The sequence below is a fragment of the Suillus subalutaceus genome, assembly GCF_016647625.1.
Source record: "Suillus subalutaceus strain FC151 chromosome Unknown DFJ58scaffold_57, whole genome shotgun sequence".
NCBI classification, from domain to species: domain Eukaryota; kingdom Fungi; phylum Basidiomycota; class Agaricomycetes; order Boletales; family Suillaceae; genus Suillus; species Suillus subalutaceus.
The window spans coordinates 191,344-215,978 of NW_024540306.1; the positions used below are offsets into that span (position 1 = coordinate 191,344).

General features: G+C 48.3%; 3 protein-coding genes across 3 annotated transcripts; all 3 read right to left on the bottom strand.

The window, feature by feature from the left end:
- Positions 1-3,711: 3,711 nt before the first annotated feature.
- DFJ58DRAFT_789920 (uncharacterized protein) lies at positions 3,712-4,557 on the bottom strand. Its single transcript, XM_041390243.1, has one exon. The coding sequence runs from the start codon at positions 4,379-4,381 to the stop codon at positions 3,839-3,841; it is 543 nt and encodes a 180-aa protein (XP_041243622.1). The 5' UTR covers positions 4,382-4,557; the 3' UTR covers positions 3,712-3,838.
- A 9,083-nt stretch (positions 4,558-13,640) lies between these two features.
- Positions 13,641-17,412, bottom strand: DFJ58DRAFT_728306 (WD40-repeat-containing domain protein; the record flags this gene model as incomplete). The annotated part of the gene is made up of 5 exons (XM_041385578.1): positions 13,641-14,312; positions 15,772-15,981; positions 16,035-16,289; positions 16,339-16,425; positions 16,480-17,412. 5 exons carry the CDS (start codon positions 17,410-17,412, stop codon positions 13,641-13,643), a joined length of 2,157 nt encoding a protein of 718 aa, XP_041243623.1.
- Positions 17,413-23,980: 6,568 nt separating this feature from the next.
- Positions 23,981-24,568, bottom strand: DFJ58DRAFT_660946 (uncharacterized protein; the record flags this gene model as incomplete). The annotated part of the gene is made up of 1 exon (XM_041382180.1): positions 23,981-24,568. A coding segment is annotated over one exon (588 nt), but the record flags the coding sequence as incomplete, so codon positions are not given.
- Between the last annotated feature and the right edge of the window lie 67 nt (positions 24,569-24,635).

Genomic DNA, 24,635 nt, shown 5'->3' on the forward strand with positions numbered 1-24,635 from the left:
CATGAACAGAACAGGTCACTGACTAACCCTACGGCATCCAAGGACTCAGGAGTATTCCTACAAGACACGCGGTATCAATACTTCGAGAACTGGAGCGTGGTGGGACGAGTCATTTCTGTAACGTCTCCAAAGAAATAAGTATTGCGGTCGCAGTGGCTTTTTAGGTCATCTTAGATATGCCCGGACTTTCCTTCTTCCAGAAATACGAACGAGTTGAATTGTCTTACGCTTACTAGAAAACAACATGTAATGCTTATGACAAGTGACACAGCGTGGACCAACGATTATTCAGTGGACTTGTTCCGTGCATGCTGTTCAAGAGCCGAAGTTCATGAATAGGTGGTAATTCATTTGATGGGGGAAATGGCTGATCATTCAGGAGATCGTTTTGGGGTGATATATGATTGCACCGGGGAGATTCAGCGAGAGGGATAATATGTACGCCAACCATACCAAGAGCGAGAGCGCTCGAATAGGTGCGAAAACATTCTCGGTGCGGCATTCTTTCAAGAAAGTCACACGTATGGACAAAAGTACTGAGGATTGAGGATTGAGTGTTCCTGCGGATGTAATTAAAGTAGTGCACCTAGGTCCCATTCCATGAAGCGTATTGTAACGTCTACATAGGGGAATGAAATGCGACTTCTTTCAAAAACAAAACCATAATGGACGAAGCAGACAATGGAGTGCAGACGGCCATGGGAATGATGAGACGACAGACAATGTCAATTCAACAGATGTACAGTTATCCAGAATAAGAAACGAGTCCAGCATTCGGCCTGCATCACGGTGATGTTATTATGTCGTGACATCGTTCCAGTGGTTGATGCGGTAGTCGCCACTATGTCTCTAATGCTGACCGCCTGTGTGCTGAATAGGCACACAGCACAACCAGCGCACAAAACGAGCCCGCCATTCAGCAACGGTGGTATGAGGACTCGAGGGTGTTCCCGTTGTCCCCGCGGTACCAGTGACTGTGGAAAGTGTCGAAGCAGCGGTAGTGGGATGTGGTTGCTGTGATGGTGATGGTATGTTTTGTGTTGCTCCGCTGGGTTGTTGCGTGGTATGAGAATTGGGAGGTTGAGATGAGCTGGCAGCTGACTTCTTCTTTCTAGCGTGATAGTTTCTCTGTGCGCGAAAACGAGTCAGTGATGAAGAACTGTGAAAGAGAAAAACACACAGGCTTGCCCGCCGTGTAAGGGACCTCGACCTCTCGCAACTGGATGTCCAATCCATCTCTTCTGCGTAGTATACCAGATAGGTTTTGAGTCCAGCTGAGAGATTGGGATCGCGATTGGGGATCTGGCTCAGTTTCCCTCTGTGTCTTGAAGCGGCGCCAAAAGGAGGAAAAGGGATTGAGGGTGCGTTGATGTGGTGCTGGAATGGGAAGGTCATGCGGCTCATGGGATTGGGATGGACGAGTGCGCGACTGGCAACATATTTGTCAAGGCATTTAATCATAGATGAAGATCACGTACATTAGTTTCTCGCAGTGCATCATTGAAAAACCCTGGAGGTACTCGACGAGCACCTTTCATTTTTGGAGCTGGTTGCGGTGTAGCATCAGCCTGACGGAGTAGACCCGTTGTCAGTGTCATCGAAAATGAAATGTATCCAAGCTTACAATATCTGACAGAAGGCCAGCTTTTTTGACGATAGCGGAAACATCCCATGTATATATGTGGCCGTCGCGACAGCTAGTGACGAGGAGCTTTCCATCTGCAGAAAAGGTCGCGCAGCTCACATTTTCTTCATGGTGAAGTGGTGTTCCGACGGGTTGATTGGTTTCGATGTTCCATAGTTGCAGTGTCTTATCCAGGACTGATGTGCTTGCGAGGATGCGTTCATTGGGAGATAGTAAAATGATGTCGGCGAGGATTATGCGCGCATTGGAGTCAAGAACAGTCCATGTGGCTGTGTCGAATTTCGTGATGTTGATTCCACCAGCAATAAGTGTTTTTCCATCTGAGGTCCATACCAGGCCCATAAGTCCTTCCTCCAGTGTTTTGAGCAATTCGCCTGTGTTGGCGTCCCATATTTTGAGGTTGTCCCCGCCAGTGGCAATCATCTTAGCATCAGGTGAGTAGCAAACCACGGACAAGTCTTTCAACCCTGTGTTGATTGGTCCAAGAACAGTTTCTCCGCTCTCGACATCCCGTACTCTGAACATTCCGTCAGATCCGCTCACCAATTGCCCTCCGTCTGAACTCCAGCACACAGACACCACTCTCTTTATATGCCCCGTCCATTTTTTGATCACCTTGCCCGTGTTGATGTTCCACAATTTCACTGCGCCATCTGAACACCCGCTTGCTAGGGTCTTACGATCCGGCGACAATGCAATGGCCTCCACTCTATCTTTTTCCTCCCATTCCTCCCCAAACTGCATGCCTCTCTCCAAGTCCCTGACTTGAAATGAGCCATCCCATGAATAGGTGATAACCCGCTGTCCACCGGGCAGGTGTAAGATGTGGCTGATGCCGTTCTGTACTTTGATCATTTTGTAAGGCATTGTCACTGAAATTTCTTGCTCCGCAGGGGCTGGATGCTCTATTATTTGGGTTTCGGGATCCACTTAATGTATGTGGGGGAATTTCAGCTTTTTCCATCAGATCCCATACGGGTCCATCACTTACTTTAGAATCCAGATGTTCTTGGCTTGTACACAAAAAGACGAATGCAGAACGAAGGCTGCGACGGAGTGGGTGTTTCGTTTTATGGAGATTCAGCTCAGGAGGAAGGTCGTTGTGTAAGTCTTCTACTGGTGCATTTTCTTCGCCTCGCGTTCGCTCCACAGTTACATAACTGGCTGTACAGTTTAAGCGCCCAATCCTGACAATATGAGCATTGACTGGTTGACCCCTCGGCATCAAGGTTCTACTATCCAGCAAACCTGCTGTTTCTCCACACGCCCAATGCGATTCTGCAATTGTCGTATCTATCTTTTCTGTCTGCATTTCTTGGGGAGTCTAACTGAACTCATCCTGCTCCTCTTTCCGACCTTGGTTCTCAACCTCTACGTGAACTTTTCTTTTTCATCTCCCTGCTGGCTAATTCTCAATCTTGCTATCCTCCTTACATTTTTCCTAGCGTTCGTCCAATCAGTCATTTCCCGCCTCTTCCAGATTCACATCCTCGTACTTGGAGGAACATGTCGTGCAAACACATTGAATAGGCTTTCTCCATCACCAGTAAGGGATTATTCACCCCTACCAAGTACAAGTTTTTTCAAAGCACACATCAGCAACTCGTTCTCATGTCGTTTCACACATTCCTCGGTTAGAGTTATACATTGGTATTGACGTCCTATAGATCCCCGAGCATTTCTTCAACTTATAAATCAGGTGTGTACGTACGATGCCTGTCTCATCATAGCTTAAGGAGGCAATTTTCAGCTCTCGACTGCGCGTCTGAAGGGTGATGTGAGCACGACTGCATTCGTCGCCCGACTGCTCCTCAATGTGGGCAATGATGCTAAGATGACCGAGAGGCTGGCGGCACGAGTCTTTACTCATTTTGTGTACATTATACAGCGAAAGAAAGATGTGTTCCAAGATGAGCGGTGGATCAACACGTAATCATGCCTGCTGCTCGCCACCTATGCCTGACTCGTGCTGCAACCTTCCTGAGGTTTCAGTCAGCGTCTGAAAGCCGTAAGTTTTTTTTTCATCCTCAGTTATAATATGAAATCTCAATTCAAGTTTATGCTGTACAGTATATACGTATGTGTTACTCGGACCAGTCTTAGCTTAAGGAATGGATAATGTACATAATTCATGCGCATCAAGATCTCATCTTCACCACACCATCTTCCGATTCTTCAACTGCTTCTCAACGCTCATTCTTCTTCTCCCTCCTCGATAAGTGTGCACAAACGCCTGATGAATGATGTGCTAGGGGATGAGGGTGTACGAGATGGGCAGGGTCCGGCCTGAGCGCTTGACACAGACGCGCTGGTGTCGCAGCGCGGGAAAAGGCCACCCTGTGGCTCCACGGAAGTCAATTCTTCATCTTCTTCATCTTCCTCTTCGGTAAGTGTACACAAACTCCTGATGAATGATGTGCTCGGGGATGAGGGTGTACGAGGTGGATATGGTCCGACCGGAGTGCTTGGCACACGCGCGCTGATGTCGCAGCCCAGGAGAAGGCCACCCTGTGGCTCCACGGGAGTCAATTCTTCATCTTCCTCTTCCTCGATAGGTGTGCACAAACGCCCAATGAATGATGTACTTGGGGATGAGAGCATATGAGATGGATAAGGTCCAGCCTGAGCGCTTGGCGCAGACACGCGGAAGTCGCAACATAGCAAACTCGGGAACAGGCCGCCCCGTGGTTTCACAGAAGTCATGGAAGACGGTGACTTGAAACTAGGAGGCAGCATGTAGTCGATATAGGACGGGATGTAGCCACTTAGGGGGCAGGGTAGAGTAGCCCTGCAACGAATAGAAGCTGTAGGGCGTGGTGTGGCCCTGAGACAAGAGGATACTGGAGAACACAGAGGGCAAACCTAGCGGCGACCAAGAAGGATGGGGATGAAAAATGACTTGCGTGGTAAAAGTTAAGATGTGGGTGGGAGCTTCTTGTAGGGTCCCGGGAAGTGTCCACATCCACAGCGCATCCACAGCTTGATAAAGTGGCCAGTTATGGAATGTGGAGTGATGGCCATGACGCACCAGTATTTATTGTCAGGAGAATTTGGACAGGGAAAGCGAACCTTGATATTCGTCGACTTGCTTTACCTTCAAATCGGGGTCTTCTTGTGGATAGAGGCTCGCTCACAGGTAAAAGACGCCTTTCTGCGGGCTGTTTCCGACCTGTACATACAGCTGAACATATAAGGAGAAGTCGAGCAAGAATGACACTCACCAGATATTAGCTATTATAAGTGTTCCTGTGGGATCTGTCAGATCATGCAGCCTGCCCTGTCGAATGATCAGTCACCTGAAGTTGTGTAGCTCCCCATTTCGCCCCGTTGCTTCCTGGCCAACAATCGGTTATAGCCTGGAATAGTTACAATCGGTTGAGAAAATCAATTGAAAGACAATGGAATCCAATGCATATCGAAATTCTTGATGCTGGAATTGCCAGTGAACTAGATTGAACTCAAGTCTTGCTAACCTTGTATAACGCCAATACCTTTAACGCCAATATAACGCAGTGCACACATCCATTATGAAAAGGCTGTGCCTAGCAAGCCATTCACCACTTGCATGTCTCGAGCGCGCTACAAGTCACAGTGGTTTAGGAACTGACGAAGTTTTGCGTTTCAAGTTGGAGCTTTGAAGCTCGAAGGAGTCAAGATTTGGCATCCGTCATTGATGCGGACTTCACCGTCGATTCAGTAAACGCAGAGACACCACAGAAGTCGGAGCAGTGATAGAGAAGAAGGAAAAAAAAAAGTGCAGGCTTGCCCCTTGTGCATGGAACCTCGACTACGAGTGGCTCTCGCAACTGGATGTCAGGGACGAAGGTTTGAGTCAAATTGGACCGGGGTCAATATTAGGTGTCAGGTTCAGTTGCCTCGTAGATCGGGGCGGCGGCGCCAGAAGTAGGTAAGCGACTAATGAAAAGTTGGTGTGATGAAACGGCGGGACGGTCACGTTGCCCATGGAACGGTAGAGAACTAATACTTTTGTCAAGCAAGACTCTGCCATTATAGATGAAACTCACATATATCTTGTGTATCGTCAAAGAATCCTCGGGGTATTTGACAAGTGTCTTGCTCGATCTTGGTATTATCTTTTTTCAAAATTCACATGCGCATATAATGAATCAACACCTGGTGGATATTGGTACACTATGATACTACACGCCAGTGAAATACTAGACGACGACGGCAAGAAGGTCGTGAAAGATTAGCTATAGATAAGTCAAAGAACAAAAATGAACGAAACATGTCGTTTCCCTAATGTTGGCCGTCCGTGTTCTGAATAGGCATGCAGCAAACCCAGCCTACAAAACGAGCGCGCCATCCAGCACCGGTGATATGAGGATGCGGGGGTACTCCCGGTGCTCCAGCAATACCAGCGACGGCAGAAAGTATAGAGGTGGTAGTAATTGGAGGTGGTAGCTGTGACAATGATGATGTGGTTTGTCCGCTGGGTTGTTGCGTGGTATGAGTATTGGGAGGTCAAGATGAGCTCGCAGCTGGCTTCTTCTTTCTTGCGTGATAGTTCCTCTGCGCGAAGAGAAGTCAGCGATAAAGAAGAACTGTGAAAGAGAAAAAACGCACAGGCTTTCCCGCTGTGCAAGGGACCTCGAGCCTCGAGCTCTTGCAACTGGTTGTCCGATCCATCTCGTCTGCGTAGTATACCAATCCTAGGTTCCGAGTCCAGCTGAGAGATCGGGATCGGGTGTCTGGTTCAGTTGTCCCATGTGGCTTGAAGCGACGGCAGAAGGAGGAAAAGCGACTGAAGGTGCGTTGACGTGGTAATAGAGTGTGGCAGTTATGTAACCCATGGGATTGGGATAGACGAATGCGCAACTGACAGCACATGTGTGAGAGCATGCTATAACAGATGGAGATCGCGTACATTAGCTTCTCACAGGGCATCGTCAAAAAACCCTTGGGGTATTCGACGAGCACCTTTCATCTTTGGAACTGGTTGCCGTATAGCATCACCCTGAGGGAGCCATTGTCAACGTAGTTCAAAGGTCATTGAAGAAGAAATGTATTGAAGCTTACAATATCTGATGAAAGGCCAGCCTCTTTGACGATAGCGGAAACATCCCATGTGTATATGTGGTTGGAGTCACGGCAGCTGTGATGAGGAACTTTCCATCTGCAGAAAAGGTCGCGGATTTGGCAATCTGTTCATGGTGAAGTGGTGTTCCGATGGGTTGGTTGGTTTCGAGGTTCCATAGTTGCACTGTCTTGTCCAGGTATGGAGGATACCTTCATTGGGAGATACTGAAATGAAATTGGAAAAGTGTTTACGCACGTCAACAGTCCATGTGGCTGTGTCGATCTTGGATTCATTGGCAAAAATTGTTTTTCCATCCGAGGTCCATGCCAGGCATATAAAAAAACCGTCGAGCGTCTTAAGCAATTCGCCTGTGTTCGCATCCCAGACTTTCAGCCCGAGCCCACCCGTGGCAATCATCTTGTCATCGGGTGAGTAGCAAACCACGAACACACCGTACACGGTAGGATCTCCTGCCTTGATTGGTCCAATAATTGTCCCACCGCTTTCAATATCCCGCACTCTGAGTGTTCCATTGGAGGATACGCTCGCTATTCGCCTTCCGTCTGGATTCCAGCACACAGAACGCTCACTCTCTGTATGTCCCGTCCATTGTTCGATGATCTTGCCCGTGTTGATGTTCCACAATCTCACTGTGCCATCCGAACTCCCACTTGCTATCTTCTTGCCGTCCGGGGACAATGCCATGGCCTTCACACTTTCATCTTTATCCTCCCATTCCTCCCCGACTTGCGTGCTCCTCTCCAAGTCCCAGAAATGAACCATCCTGCGCATAGGTGATCATCCGCTGTTCGCTGGGCAAGGTCAATATGCGTCTGATGCTGTATCTACTTTGATCCTTCGGTGAGGCGTTGTCGTCAAATTCTTATACTTTGCAGGGGCTGGACACCACATTATTTTGTTTTGGGATTCACTTGAAGGGTGCGTGATAATTTCAGCTCTTACTATCAACTGCTGTACAAATTTATTACTTACTCAGAATCCAGACGCAGTACTTAACCAGAACGAAAGCTGCGATGGAGTGGGCGTTTTCTTCCCAGGGTTGAGGGAGGGAGTCGAGCTGGAAGGAGGTTGCTGTTAACGTTCAAGTCCGGTACAAGTCATGCTGCATCTTCCTGTCTTGCCTCACAGCTTCCGCGTGGCTATGCAGATCAGGCGCTCAAGTCTGGACCTTTGGTTTCTTATATGCGCAGTAAGTTATTCATTTCCACTGACCTCTCAGCATTGTGTTTCGCTGTCTTACTCTCAACCAGGTCTCTTGTATATCTTGGCTCGTGCAATACGATTCTTGCTATCTATCCCCTCTCGCTTCATTTCTATTTGAGTGGATTGCCTAACACATTATGCCATCCTCTCTGATCTTTGTCCCCAATGTCCCACATATGCTTTTAGCCGTCATTACTGCGCCAGCCAAATGGCAATCCTTTTATCCCCTTCCTAGCCGTTTCCCGACTCTAGCCCCCCATAATCCAAGGAAGGTGTCTCCTGACCCATTGATGGCGCGTTACCTAAGGCATCTTCCTTCTCCGCCACCAGCAAGATGATCTCTCAAACGACCATCGTCTCGTCTGCTGGGAATGACATGATCGTGCGTCGGATGTATCCTGGTCCTGTGACTGTTGCTCACGCAAGCAGTCGACCCTCGTAGGACTTATGTCCTGCGGCACACAGCAAGTCAGTTGTTATACTTCGACGATATAATATATAACATTTACCTCCTGAGAATCCTAGTGCAACTCACCATTCTGTTATGCAAAGCTGCGACCATTCAAGGCGAGCTTATACTGACACACGAAGACATAAATGCTACGTCATTCGAATGTCAGTGTAAGGTCGCCTTCATAGGACGTACATAATGACCTGCATCACATGGTAATACGAGGTGACAAACTACGATATTTACCTTCAGAAAATCCACTAGAACATCAAGGACAATTCCGGCTACATGCATAGTTGTGTCCTAGCATTTAGGATTCTTGCCACGGCACCACCTCCACCTACCCTCGCTCCGCATCTAGGGAAAATTTCGAAGATGCGGAGCGAGGACAATGAAGCCTGACAGGACCGGGCTCGTGCTGAGGTGAGTAGACACGGAGGTCTTCCATATTTACCCACTTCAGCACAAGGCCGGCCCTTGTAGAGCTTATGTCCTGCGGCACGGTAAGTCAGTGGTTATACTTCGACAATATGATATATAACATTTACCTTTGGAGAACCCTAGAGCAACTCACACCATTCTGGGGTGCAAGGTTGCAACCAGCGCGAAGTCGATCAGGCTTAAGACACACCTGAGGCACACACCTGAGGGGCGCCTGAAGCTTGATCACTCCCGCATCGGCATACTATTTGTAACGATCCCCACCAGAAGCAGCTACTTGGGTATTGGCGATGATGAGGAGGCTTGAGAGGATCATCCTTGAGAGGGCTTGGGATACATCCATGTCACAAGCTCCCCCAAGGCCAATCATCCCAACTCCTCACCATGAGCCGATTGGTGGGTCGAATAGAGCAAGAGCGGTGTTGAAGGGTTGGAAGTGAGTGAGCTTACAAGTCATGCTGTTGGCGACCTCATATATGTATCGCAGGTGTGTGCATTGATCACGCTTTATCCATATCAGTGTGTGGACATTGTTTCATATTTATTGTTGGCTGCAAAGTTTCGCCACGTTTCAGAGTGAGATATTTGCCCGACCTTGTTGTGTCTAAAGCACAATGGCGATGGCCTACTGGCGGTGGCAGAGGTTCCACATCGACAATAAAGCGTCATCCTTGTATGATTTAATCACAAGATCAATAGCCTGGCGATGGTTGTCTGGTCGAAAATCCCATAAGCCTGCATCCAGCACAAGATCTTAGCGAGTTTCATGTGTCTTGAGCCAGGTGTGGCATTGACCCTCATGTGATATTGTGAAGGTCCCGAGCCACATGTTCACTTACAATCTTAGGTAGTTCCGAGCCCTTGTCTGTCATATTTGGGCTAGACGTGCTGTCCGCGAATCAGGCTAGTGATTGACTCACTATCGAGCAGACATATGCACGCTCGCAGTGCTACGCAACGTCTCCCAGTGACCAGCACATTGACCTGCCCCTCGTTTCTCGCGAACATTTGTCGCATTTTTGTAAGATCAAATCAAATTCATGCACACTGGGCAAGCTATATGGACTTTCTGGTCGGTGAGACAGGCTGCAATCCAGATGTACGATACCTCAAGTATCTAGCCTAAGAATTTGAACAAGCCGACTGTATTTCATTTGATGCTCCAAAGGAAAGAACGGACTGTCTGTCCGTGCTCTACATGCCCAGTGTCACCACAAACGCAGTCTGTACAATTCCAGTGACATATTTAGTTCACATTCACTGCACTGGCAAGGGCACACAGCCGTCAACACAAGAACTAACTACTGTATATATACTGAGTTGCAATCAATATACCATGAAGCGTGACATGTAAGGAATGTCCGAAATATACCTAATGTTGACCATCATCTGTGTGTTGAAGAGAGGCGCAACCGATCCCGAGCAAAAACCGAGTCCAGCATCCGGCCTGAGTTATGACAATATCAGGATGCGGACAACGTGTCAGTCGCCATCGCAGTAGCAATGGCTGTGGAAGGTCCCCCCGATGTCGTAGCATTGGGGAGAGTGGTTGCTGCAATGATAATGCTGTGCCCTGTGATGACCAACAGGCAAAACATAAGTATTGGGAGGTCGAGAGGAGCCGGCAGTTGTCTTCTATCTTGCGTGATAGTTCCTCTGTACAAAAGTCAGTGATAAAATAGAAAAAAGGATGGAAAAAAGGTACAGGCTTGCCCGCTGTGTATGGAACATCGACTATCGGTGGCTCTCACAACTGAGATCGTCTGTGTAACATGCCAGACACTATTTTTCGAGTCCAGACGAGAGAGCGGGATCAGGGTTGGGTGTTGCGCTCGGTTGTTGTGTATGGCTTGGAACGGCGGCGGCGAAAGAAGGTCGGTAAGCGACTAAGGAGGGTGTGTTGACTGCGTGATGTTGTATGTGGCTTGGAGCGGCGGAGGTGCAAGAAGCTCGGTAAGCGACCAAGGAGGGTGCGTTGACTGCGTGATGCAGAGGACTGACATATTGGTCAAATACACTGTTCTATGAAAGATAGAGATCGCGTACACTGGCATCAACAGGACGTGGTACATTGTCAAAAAACCCTGGGGGAATTCGGCAGCTTGGAGCTTCGGCGATCTGTGGGGCTTCTCACGGTCGACGCGGGGTAGCATCAGCCTGGAATGTCGTCAAGAGCGATGAATGAAATATCACATACATCTGGATTGAACACTAGCACTGGTTTGTTGACAGCACCCAGTGTCGAACAAAGATTAGCGTCTGAAGAGACTACCTGACAGGATGAGCGAGCTCGTTGTCAACGTGATGCCATTGAAGAAGAAATATCTAAGCTTACAATATCTGACAGAAGGTCAGCTTCTTTAACGATAGAGAAAACCATCCGAGGTCCATGCCAGGTATTAGCTTTTCGAGCAATTTGCCCGAGTTGGCATCCCAGATTTTCAGCCCATATATACCCAGCACTTGGTGGCAATCTTCCATATGCCATCGGGTGAGTAGCAAACTGCGTCTACGTACCCCGGGCCTGCCTTAATTGGTTCAAGGATATTTTTTCCACTCTCAACATCCATGTATGACCTCTGGATCCGCTTGCCACCCGTCCACCGTCTGGACTCCAGCACACAGACATCACTTGGCTTGTATGCCCCGTCAATGTTTTGCTAACCTTGCCTGTGTTGACGTTCCAAAATTTCACTGCGCCAGGCGGCCATATGAACTCCTGCTTGCTACGGTCTTACCATCCGGCAACAATGCTATGGCCTCCACTTCTCTTTCTTTGTCCTTCCATTCCTCCCTGACCTGCGTGCCCCTTTCCAAGTCCCAGACTCGAAATGACCCATCCCAATGAATAGATGATACTCCACTGTCCACCGGGAAGGTGTAGGATGTGCCTGATGCCCTTCTTTACTTTGATTATTCGGTAAGGCATTGTCACTGAGTGCTGCTTCGCAAGGGCATCCATGATTTTGGTGTCAGGATTCACTTCGATGCGTGATAATTTCTGCTCTTACCATCAATTGCCGTACGAATTCGTCACTTACTCAGAATCCAGATGAACTCGACTCGTATACAAAAAGACAAATGCGGAACGAAAGCGGCGACGGAGTGGGCGTTTCGTTCAATGGAGATGCAGGTCAGGAGGGAGGTCGTCGTTGAAGTCTTCTGCTGGTGCGTCTTCCTTGCTCCATCCTCGTGTTCGCTTCACAGCTTCAGCACTGGCTGTGCAGATTAAGCGCCCAGTGCTCTTTTTGCACAATACGCCCACTTCCTTCGTCTGTGTTGACCCATCGGCATCGCGGTCCTACAATCCCACCACTTGAAGCTTGCTTTGGGCCAATATGATTCTGCAGTCTTCTAATCCATTCCCATTTCTCTCGAGAGTCCAATCCGACGCATCATGCTCTTCCCTCCGGCCCTTGTCATGGTTCTCAACGTCCAACCTGAAATTTTCACCTTCCTCGTTGCAATCTGTCCACCCTGCTCACATTTTCCTAGTCTTCATCCAATCACTCATTTCCTCCCTCTTCCAGGTCTATGTCTACGTACTCAGAGGAACGGATTTGCACGAGTCATGAGGCGTTGCAGTCCTTTCGTTGCTCCATGGTGTACACGGTCACCCTGTTAGAGTCTGCGCGACACCAATTCTATCTTCTGATAGCGACCTTTCCACACGTTGACTTATGGAATTCGCTGTCGGAGAAGTCGCCGCCTCAGCATCCTCGACGGGTGGTGCTCAAGAAGGCCCAGGTTCAAACGATGAGACGATTAATCTCACCCCAAAATTTACAAGTCTAGCATCTACACTCGTGTCTTTGATATTCGAGTTGCATCGCCAATACAGACGCTCTTCGCCTTGCAAACAGAATTCCAGAATGTAGCAGGGCAATGCTGTCAACAACACCTGGTAAGTGTGATAATAAAAACCTACATCTTGACGCCTACCTTGATCCCTCCGGTTGGGTACAGTGCTTGACGAGCAACATCTATGGTACAAGCATGGAAACCCCTCGCTGCAGCGCTCCTCGATGCAAACATGACATTACCGAGCCGTTCGCTTCTTCCGATTCGCGCAAGAAAAGGTTCGATCTACTTTGCAATTACCGTTCTGTGCGATGCATTAAGTCTGAGGGTCATGCTGGTCAGCAGGTGCATCTGGGCAGCAAGAGAGTTTTATATGTTACGCGACTAGCTAGGCTCGATTGTCCTTCCATATTCAATCTTATCAAGGCTTTTGATTTTTCTTTGCATACAAGGGCAGGAGTCATGTTTGGTGATAGTTGTTGTTCAAACGTTTAAACGTTTAAGGCTTCTTCAGGTGTATATTTATGCTGTATCCGTTTGACTCACAACTTCAGCATATTGTGTAGATCAATGGCACGTGTACAATTCTTGTTTTCTCTTTACTCATTTCGTGTACATTATACAGATGTGTTCCAAGATGGGGTTCTGGAGCTGTGGGATCGATACGTATTCATGCACGCTGCTCGCCACCTATGCCTCACTCGTGCCGTAGCCTTTCTCGTTCTGCTCAAGACGTCCTACCGTGCCACGCTGGCTGGTCTAGTTTTCATTCCACTTGGGTTCATTTCTATCATAGCTCCTTGGTTTCTACATGATGTCCACCATCGCACTTCCCGAGCTTTCAGCCAGTCTCATAAAGTCAGATTATTATTATTTCATCATTGGCTTTCTTCCTTTTAAATCTCAATTCATATGCTGTACAGTATATACGTATGTGTCAGTCTTAGCTTAAGGAATGGATAATATACATAATTCATGCGCATCGAGATCTCATCTACACTACACCATCTTCCGATTCTTCAACTGCTTCTCAACGCTCATTCTTCTTCTCCCTCCTCGATAAGTGTGCACAATCGCCTGATGAATGATGTGCTCGGGGATGAAGGCGTACGATAGGATCCAGCCTGAGCGCCTGGCACAGACGCGCTGACGTCACAGCCCGAGAAAAGGCCACCTTGTGGCTCCACGGAAATCAATTCTTCTTCCTCCTCTTCGATAAGTGTACACAAACTCCTGATGAATGATGTGCTTGGGGATGAGGGTGTACGAGATGGATAAGGTCCGGCCTGAGCGCTTGGCGTAGACTCGGACGCGCTGATGTCATAGCCTGGGAAAAGGCCATCCTGTGGCTCCACGGGAGTCAATTCTTCTTCTTCTTCTTCTTCCTCGATAGGTGTGCACAAACGCCCGATGAATGATGTGGTCGGGGATGAGGGCATACGAGATGGATAAGGTCTGGCCTGGGCGCTTGGCACAGACGCGCGAATGTTGCAACCCGGCATACTCGGTAAAAGACTACCCTGTGGTTTAATGGAAGTCATGGAAGATGACAATCCGAAACTAGGGGGAAGCGTGTAGTCGCTATAGGGCAGGACGTGGCCAATATGGGGCAGGATGGAGTAACCCTGCAGCGAATAGAAGCTGTGGGGCGCGGTGCGGCCGTAAGGTAAGAGGATATCGGGGAACCCAGTGGGCAAGCCCAACGGCGACTAAGAAGGATGGGGGTGTAAAATGACTTGCGTGGTAAAAGTTAAGGATAGAGAAGATGCGGATGGGAGCTTCTTGTAGGGTCCCGGGAAGTGTCCACATCCACAGTGCATCCACAGCTTGATAAAGTAGCCTGTTATGGAATGTGGACTGACCACGACGCACCAGTATTTATTGTCAGGAGAATTTGAAAAGGGAAAGCGAACCTTGATATTATTCGACTTGCTTTACCTTCAAGTAGGGGTCTTCTTCTTATGGATAGTGGGTCACTCGCAGGTAAAATATTCCTTCCTGGTTTAAACAGGTCCGGCTCATCATGGTTGTCCCATGCTGTTTCTGACCTGTACATACAGCTGAACATATAAGGAGGATCGCCAGATATTAGCAATCACAAGTGCTCCTGTGGGATCTGTCAGATCATGCAGCCTGCCATGTCGAATGATCACACTCACCTGAAGTTGTGTAGCTCTCCATTTCGCCCCGTTAGTTCCTCCTGACTGGCCAACACTCTATCATGACCTAGGATAGTCAATCGGTCGAAAACATCAACTCAGAGACAATGTTGAACTTCTGGATGCTGAATTTGCTAGTGAACTGGATTGAACTCGAGTCTTTCTAATCTTGTATAACGCAGTGCACACCTCCATCATGAAATGTTATGCCTAGCAAGTCATTCACCACTTGCATGTCTCGAGCGGACTACAAGTTACAGTGATTTAAGAACTGACAAAATAAGTGTTGCGTTTCAAGTTGAAGCTTCGAAGCTTGAGGGAGTCAAGAAGTCATTTTACCTTTGACTCAGGCTAATCTGGTATACGCAGAGCCACCACAGAGGTCGGGGAAGTGATAGAGAAGAACCAAGAAGGGAAAAAATGCACAGGCTTACTCCTTGTGCTTGGAACCTCGACTAAGAGTGGCTCTCGCAAATGGATGAATGTTTGAGCTAAGTTGGTTGGGGTCGATATTAGGTGTCAGGCTGAGTTGCCTCATATGGATCGGGGTGGGGGCGCCAGAAGCGACCAAGGAAAAGCCAGTGTGCTGATACGGTGGGATGGTCGCGTCGCTCATGGAATGGGACTAGAGAATTAATATTTTTGTCAAGCAGGACCCTGACACTATAGATGAAACTCACACATATCTCATGTATATCGTCAAAGAATCCTCAGAGTATTTGACAAGCGTCTTCCTCGATCTTGGTGCTATCTTTTCCAAACTTTGCATGCGCGTATAATGAATCGACACTTGATGGATATTGGTACACTACGATACTACATGCCTGTGAAATACCAGAGCAATGACGTCAAGTGGGTTGTGAAGAATTAGCTATAGAGGTGTCAACAACAAAAATGAATGAAACATAGAAGCCAAAATGTCGCTTCCCTAATGCCGACCGTCTGTTGTTTGAATAGGTATGCAACAAATCCAAAGGATGAAACGAGCGCGCCATCCATAATCTCGTACAGTGATACGAGGATGCGACATTGTTCCCGTTCCTGTTGCCCCGGAAGTATCAGCGACGGCGGAAAGTGTCGAGGTAGTGGCGACAGTGGGAGGTGGTAGTTGTGATGATAGTCCGTCTTGCGTTACTGCACTAGGTTGCTGCGTGATGTGAGTCTTGGGAGGTCGAGACGAGCTGGCAGCTGGCTTCTTCTTTCTTGCGTGATAGTTCCTCTGCGCGAAAGGGAGTCAGTAATATAAAAGAACGCTTGAGGGAAGACGCATACAGGCTTGCCCGCTGTATACGGGACCTCAACTATTGGTGGTTCTTGTAATTGGATATCCGATCCATGTCGTCTGCGCAGTATACCAGATACTCGAGTCCAGCTGAGAGGGTGGGATCGGGATTGGTTGCTGGGCTCATTTGCCCTATGTGGCTTGAAGCGGTGCCAGAAGGAGGATAAGCGACTGCCGATGCGTTGACGTGGTGCTGGGGTGGGACGGTCATGTCGCCCATATGGTTGAGTACGCGAGCTCGACAACTAACAACATATCGGTCAAAGCATTTAATCAAAAATGAAGTTCACATACATCACCATCTCTTGCATTGTCAAAAAACCCTTGGGGTATTCGACGAGCACCTTTCGTCGTTGAGACTGGTCGCGGTGTAGCATCAACCTGGGAAGTAATCTGTTGTTAGTGTGGTGGAGAACGAGATATATTCAGGCTTACAATATCTGACAGAAGGCCAGCTTCTTTTATAATAGCGGAAACATCCCATGTATACATGTGGTCGTCATCGCAGCCAGTAATGAGGAATTTTCCATCCGCAGAAAAGGTCGCGTATGTTACCGAATCTTCACAATGGTGGAGTAGGGTTCCGATGGGCAGACTGGTTTCGAGGTTCCATAGCTGGATGGTATAGGTGTTGTGTGATGCGAGGATGCGCTCATCGGAAGATAATGAAATGGTATGGGTATTACCCAAGTCTTCAGCGAGAACCGTTGTTTGTGACCAGGTGGCTGTGTCGAATTTCGTGATCCCAGATCCCCCAGCAACAAGCGTTTTTCTGTTCCATTCCAAGTACGAAAATGCAACCTCAAATGTTTTGAACAGTTCACCTGTGTCGGCGTCCCAGATTTTTAGCGTGTCCCCGCTGGTAGCAATCTTCATGGCATCGGGTGAGTAGCAAACTGCATTCATCCATTCCCCTGCCTTGATTGGTCCGATCATTGTCGTACCGCTTTCAACATCCTGCACTCTGAATGTTCCATCAGAGGATCCGCTCACCACTCGCCCTCCGTCTGAACTCCAGCACACAGAACGCACTTTCTCCATATACCCCGTCCATTCTTTGATGACCTTGCCCGTGTTGATGTTCCACAATCTCACTGTGCCATCCGAACTCCCGCTTGCCATCGTCTTGCCATCCGGCGACAATGCCATGGCCTTCACACTTTCATATTTATCTTTCCATTCCTCCCCGACATGCATACTCCTCTCCAGGTCCCAGACTCGAAATGAGCCGTCCCATGCATAGGTAATCATCCGCTGTTCACCGCCGGGCAAGGGCAATATGCGTCTGATGCTGGTATCTATTTTGATCTTTTGGTAAGGCGTTGTCGTCAAGTTTTTCTGATTCGGTGGGGCTGGTTTTAACATCATTTTTGTTTTGGGATCCACTTGATGGGTGTGTGACAACTTCAGCTCTTACTATCAATTGCTGTACGACTCTATCACTTACTCAGAATCCAGATATTGCACTTGACCAGAACGAAAGCTGCGATGGGGTGGGTGTCTTATTGCCAGAGTTGAGGGAGTCGAGATAGAAGGAGGTTGTTGTCTAAGTCCGGTACGAGGTGCGCCTGTCATGCTGCATCTTCGTGTTTTGCCTCACAGCTTCGGCATGGCTATGCAGATCAGGCGCCCAAGTCCCAGTCTTCAGTATGCGCAATAAGTTCTTTATCTTCACTGGCCTCTCAGGATTGTGTTTCATAGTCTGCTATCAACCGAGTCTCTTGTATATCTCAACTTGTGCAATACGATTCTTGCTATCTATCCCCTCGCGCTTCATTTCTATTCGAGTGGATTGCCTGGCACATCATTCTATCCTTTCCGATCATTGTCCCAAATATCCCACATATGATTTTAGTCGTCGTCACCGCGCCAGCCAAATGGCAATCTTGCTCTTACCTTCCTAGCCTCTAATCTCCCATAATCCAAGGAAGGTGTCTCCTGACCCAGTGATGGCGCGTTACCGAAGGCATCTATCGCTATGGATTAATAGAAAATTGTTCAACGAACGATAACACCGTTGGGCTAATAAAGGCGGACAGGACCAGCGTTGCGTCCTATGTCGCAGTTCTTGTACGGACATTGTTGTACATGCTATGTGCGGTGCCTTGTTTCGCACATCTAAGTTGCGCCTGAAGCCTGACAGGGCGAGTTTAGACTGGCACTATGGACATGAACAGCACGCCTATGTAACGTACATAATGACCTGCATCACACGGTAAGCTATTGCTATACGAGATGACAAACTACGATATTCACCTGCAGACAATTGGGGACAATGCCGACTAGAAATTTGCGCATGCATAGTCGTGTCCTGATATTTAAAATTCTTGCCACGGCACTACTTCCACCTATCCTCGCTCCACATCTAGGGCAAAACTCGAAGATGCGGAGCGAGGATAATGAAGTTTGACAGGACCGGTGTTGTGCTGACGCGAGTAGACACAGAGGTTTTCCATATTTACCACTTCAGCACAAGGCCGGCCCTTGTAGAGCTTATGTCCTGCGGCACACGGTAAGTCAGTGGTTGTACTTCGACAATATGATATATAACATTCACCCTTGGAGAACCCTAGAGCAACCCACACAATTCTGGGATGCAAGGTTGCAACCAGCGCGAAGTTGATCAAGCTTACGACACACCTGATGGACGTCTAAAACTTGATCACTCCCGCGTCGGCATACTATTTGGGGCGATGGCCCACCAGAAGCAGCTGTTTGGGTATCAGCAATGATGAGGCTTGAGAGGATCATCCTTGGGGGGGCTTGGGATACATCCATTTCACAAGCTCCCCCAAGGCCAACCATCCCAATTGCTCACTATGGGCTAATTGTTATGTCGAATAGAGCAAGAGCGGTGTTGAAGGATTGGAGGTGAGTGGGTTTACAACTTGTGCTGTTGGCAACCTTACATATGTATCGCAGGTGTGTGCATTGACCACGCTTTATTCATATCAGTGTGAATATTGTTTTATATTCATTGTTGGCTGCAAAGTTTCGCCACGCTTCAGAGTGAGACATTTGCGCGACCTTATTGTGTCTAAAGCACAATAGCGATGGCCTACTGGCAGCAGTGGAGGTTCCACATCGACAGTAAAGCGTCATCCTGGTATGATTTAGTCACAAGATCAATAACCTGGCGATGGTTGCCTGGTCGAAAATCCCATAAGCCTGCATCCAGCACAAGATCTTAAAGAGTTTCACGTGTCTTCAGCCAGGTGTAGCATTGACCCTCATGTGATAACTCAAAGTCCCGAGCCACGATTCACTTACAATCTTAGATATCAATAGAAATGGTTCAAAATTCAATTAATCGCCGAATGATGATAACATCGAGACACTAAGCAACCTCGAACGATCTACATTTAGTAGAAACCTCAAAACGCGGGAACTGTGTCTTCGAACTCGTTGTCATCCTAACCGCACGAGAGCAATTTTAATCGACTTGCCCAAGTTCGTGGATGTGGCGATCCATGCCCTGTGTGTATTGAAGCAGAAGAAAGCTTCAAATCCCCCGTGCATGCGACGAAGACTTTATGGAGACCGGAGCTCGAGGGAGGCTTGCGTACCCGTTTTCTAATCTGACTTATCGATTAGTCATATTTTTCGTGTCATCTGAATCGCATACTCACCGGCACAATAGTTCAGCTACAAGTGGAAGACAATATCTTCGGCTCCCGCGTCAAATGAATTTGCACTCAACTGTCAAGGGCATTTAATTGTGTCAATTGATATCGTCATCGTATCATCATAGTCGAGGGCCAATACATTACAATGACAGTGCAGAACGTCCATGGGAACTAGATGAGATGATGGAGAGGAAGAGCTACGAAGTTTATAATGTCCGTCGTCTATGTACTCAAGAGACGCACATCTGATCCAGAGCAAAAAAAGAGTCCAGCATCCGGGGTTTATTATAGTGATATTGAATCGCAACGTCGTTCCAGTGTAGATGCGACTGCGTCTCTAATGTTGACCGTCTGAAGTCTGAATAGGTATGCAACACAACCAGTAGACTAAACGAGTGCGCCATTCAGAAAGCAAGATTGACCCTGTTGTCCCCCGCGGCACCAGCGTCGGCAGAAAGTGTAGAGGCAGTCGCAGTCGCAGGTATGAGGATGTCCAAGTGCTCTACGTTGCTCCAATGTGTTATTGTAGTATGAATATTGTCGAGACGAGCTAGTAGCTTCTTTCTTGCATGATAGTTCTTCTGCACGAAAGGGAGTTAGCGATAAAGAAAAAACGAGAAGGAAAAAAACGTACAGGCTTACCCACTGTACACTGGACCTCAGCTACTGGTGGCTCTCGCGACTTAATGCCTGATATGTCTCGTCCGCTTAGCATGCTGGATACCAGGTTTCGAGAGGTCGGGGTCGAGTGTCGCGCTCAGTTGCCCCATGTGGCTTAGAGTGTTACTAGAGGACTGACAACATATTGGTTAAACTCATTGTTCTATTATAGACGGAGACCGCGTACATCAACCCGACATGGTACTTGCTCAAAAAACCTGGGGGAATTTGGCGACTCGGGGCGGCGGCAATCAGTGGGGCTTGTCGCAGTCGACACGGTTTAGCATTCCTGGATGTAGTTACTCAAAAGCGATGAATTTGGCAAGAAACACATCACATACATGTAGATCGAACACCGATTTGTTGACATCATTCTATGACGCGTGAACATCAGTATGTGAAGTTTCTGGAGAGACCTCCTGAGAGGACAAGTTGTCAATGTGAAGCAAAAGAAGTGGCAGCCTTACATTGTCAGACAAAAGGGCAGCTTCTTTGATGATAGCGGAAACGTTCCATGTGTATATGTGGCCGTCCTCGCAGCCAGTGACGAGCTACTTCCCATGAATCCCATCCGCAGAAAAGGTAAGGCGGCCAGGTGCCTCTATGGTGAAGTGCTCCGATTGGTTGATTGGCTTCGAGGTTCCATACTAGTAATAGTTGCGTTGTCACGTCCCATGGGATGGTGTGCCTGCGAGGATGCGCTCATGAGGAGATAGTAATAAAGTGATCTACTAAGGTGTAGTTTCCTTGCAGGATAAAATCTGTATCACGTGTGGCTGTGTTGAATTTGGTCAAAACATATCCCCGGCGATAAGCGTTTTTCCATCCGAAGTCCACGCCAGGCGGATCCCTCCAGTCGGCCCCGTCCCTCCGATCGCCGAGTCTAATGTTCTGAACTTCTGAGCATTAATTTGTTCAAGTTTGTGTTGGCTACTTGGCATCCCAAACTTTGACCCTACTAGGCCTGTCCGATTTCTCGCCCTTGGTAATCATCTTGCCATGATCGGGTGGGTAGCTAACCGCATGCAAGACTCTATCCCGTGCCTTGATTGGTCTGAGGATTGTCCTACCGACTACCGTTCTCGACATCCCACACTCTGAATGTTCCATTGTTGGATTTACTCATCACTCGCCCTCCGTCTGAACTTCAGCACATACTGGACTCCATTCTCGAAACCCAGTACACAGACGCCACTCTCGCTGTATGCCCCGTCCATTTTTTGCTCATCTTGCCAGTGTCGATATTCCACAATTTCACTGCACTATCCCAACTCCCGTTTGCCACGGTCTTACCGTCTAATGACAATGCTATGGCACTCACTCCTGCGTGTTTTTCCTCCCATTTCTCCCCGACCTGTGTGCCCTTCTCCAAGTCCCAGACTCGAAATGACCAATCCAATGACCACGTGAGGATCCGCTATCCATCAAGCAGGTGTAAGATTTGGGTGATGTCGTTATTTGCTTCAATTGTCACTGAGTGCTTGTACTTCGCAGGGGCTGGATGCAGCATGGTTTTTGTTTCAGGATTCACTCAATGGGTGCGTGATAATTTCAGCTCTTACCATCAATTGGCGTACGGATTCATTAGTTAGTCAGAATCCAGATGTACTTGGCTTGTACACAGAAAGACAAATGCGGAGTGAAAGCTGTGAGAGAGGGGGCGTTTTATTCGATCCAGAGTCAAACCGGGAGGGAGGTCGTGGATCAACTTCTCTACAGGTTACAGGTGCGTCTTCCTTTGTTTGTTCGCTGCACAGCTTGAGTACCTGCTGTGCAGATCAAGCGCCCAACTATCTCCTCTAACAATATTAATATGCCCATCTGCATTGGCCCCTTTGCATCGCAGTCCTACTATCCCGCAAGCCTGCATCCCTATTTCTCTTCACTGGCCCCACACGATTCTGCGGTCTTGATATCTATATGTCCCCTCGCGCCGCATCTATGTTGACCATCCGACAGGATAACATATCCTCCTTTTATTCTTCATCACGGTCATATTTTCCTGGCCGTCGTCCAATCAGTTTCTTCCACATCTACGTCCGCATACTCGGAGGAACCTGTCTGTGCGGCGTCGAACGACAAACGAATTGAATAGTCTTTTTTTTTCCTTTATCATCACTAATATCTTATCTACCAGTGAAACGACCATCGACTGGTCTGCCGGGACGTCATTACTATACGTTTCCAGCAGCTTGTCAAGTACTATCTGTATTCGAAGTGCCTACATGGCATTGAAGAGAATCCCCTTTCCCCATTGCCTCGCTTATCTACACGAAGCTATGGTTCCTTCTTCATGTACACAGAGGCCTTCCTGTCAGAGTCTGCCCCGCAGCCCAAACCCCGGCCAGTACCTGCTCATAGATGCATTCACTCCTTGGGCACGTTGGACTCTTTGGAAGGCGCTCGATAACATCGTCACTGAAAATATCCTCGGTAGGTGGTGCTCAAGAACACCCTCATTTCGGATGGTTTTCGTGGACGAGGACAATGTATCTAAATACGGCTTCGCAAGCTGTTCACATCGCACGAACTGAAGGGTTAGTAGCGTAGATTTCAGCCATCATGTATGCGCAAGCATGATGATACTTATGCACATGCAGCGTTGATCTGGACCAGCCCCTGGAATGAATAATATACATAATTCCTGCAATATAATCATTGAAATCTCATTTATATCATCGCCAATTTCCTCTCAGGAGTTCGTCTCCGAATTCTCCCTCTTCAGCAGGCGTAGGTGAAGCATTAATGAACGGCGTCAGGGGTGATAATGGTGGCGAAAGGGTGACAGGCAAGATAGGGTATTCGGAGTTTGTCATTGACCTACTGCTCGTCGCAGAGTTGAACGCTGGTGTCAGGTACGCTGACATGTTGCCAAACCGCAATCGAGAAGGCGCTGGATTAATCCTCAGACTTGACGGTGTCCAATCTTCATACAGGCTGCGATGCTGTTGCTCCCCGGGAGTCACGGGAGACGACGGGAACCTGAGGTTAGGTGACACGCTGAGGCCCAACGGCGAATTATGTGGCAGGGGAGACACTTTCCCCATGCAGCCCTCTCTTTCTCTGTTGATTTTCTCCTCCCTAGTCAGCAAAGCAGGATCAATCTGGTTAATTTGTACGTTCTGAGTGCAAACCGGGCTCGACAGTTGAAGACGCTGTAGTTCAGGGGGGAGCGAGTCTGAGATGTTTTCGGGCCACAGAGCGGGCAGCCTGTACTGGTCATCCTTCGTGTTGTCCTGGTAGGCTTCTGCCAGAGATGGTAAGTCACCTGGCTTCGCATCAGAATGACTGCACAGACTCGCAATGTCCAAGGTCAATGGGTGCAAGCCGACGCGAATTTGCCTCAAATGCATGTCACTGAGATCCTCCAACGCTGAATCAAGCAAGGGTGATTGGGGACGCAAGAGTAGCTTAGAGCATCGCAAGTACAATGACGGTGAAGGGGTGGACGGAGAGCCGTTTGTATTGTCAATGGAACAAGAGACATCCCCAGTTTGATCGAGTGGAGACTGATCGAGTGGACCTCCGGAAAACCGCCAGCCTGCTTCAGGGGAACCCGGCCGGCACAGCGAACTTTGAGATTCCTCAATTTGCTCCGCATTCAGCTCGTGCGAGGACATCTTCCCTTGAACTAGTGCAATAAGCTCCGGATTTCCGCTTCGTTTGAAGGTACATGTAGGACAAGCTTTGACGAACTGCGCAGTAAGCTCCTTTGGGACCCATGAGTAGTGCTGGCGGATGATAGCGCAGGTTTTGTCTCGACCGCCATGGTTGGATTCTTCATGGCAGTAACAGAAGAGTTCATATAGCTGCTCCTGAACGGCGACCGGTCTGTTCTCATGGAGGATAACAACTGGTACCTCGATGTCGTCATCTTCTGTGTCGGGCGTGCTCAGCGTGAACATCTTGCGGACCCAGAATCGAAACTGTGGTGTTCCGATAGTGCATGCGTCCGGTTGGTGTAGTACATCCCAGATCTTGTCGAACATGCACTGAGATATGAGGGCTTTGTCACGCTTTCGCGGGGACAGCGATTGTAGGTACGCCATCTCTATACGTTTGTACTGAGTGTATGTAGGAAATCCAGGTTTGTCCGCCGTGTCTATGACTGGTGAGGGAGGGCATTCGTCACCGTTCGGGTCATCGGACAGCGCAGGACTGGAAGAATGAGGAAGTCGCTCGTATGGCTTTGATCGGGACCGAGCGCGAGATTTTCGCTTTCGTGAGATAGCAGGCATTACAAAAATAATATGTTTTGTAGGTTCAAAGAACGTGAAGTAGCTGTGAGGGGATGGTGGTAAATGA

Bases quoted from the DNA above. Each gene is read 5' to 3' on its own strand.
- DFJ58DRAFT_789920 (XM_041390243.1), bottom strand. From the start codon at position 4,381: ATGCTGCCTCCTAGTTTCAAGTCACCGTCTTCCATGACTTCTGTGAAA.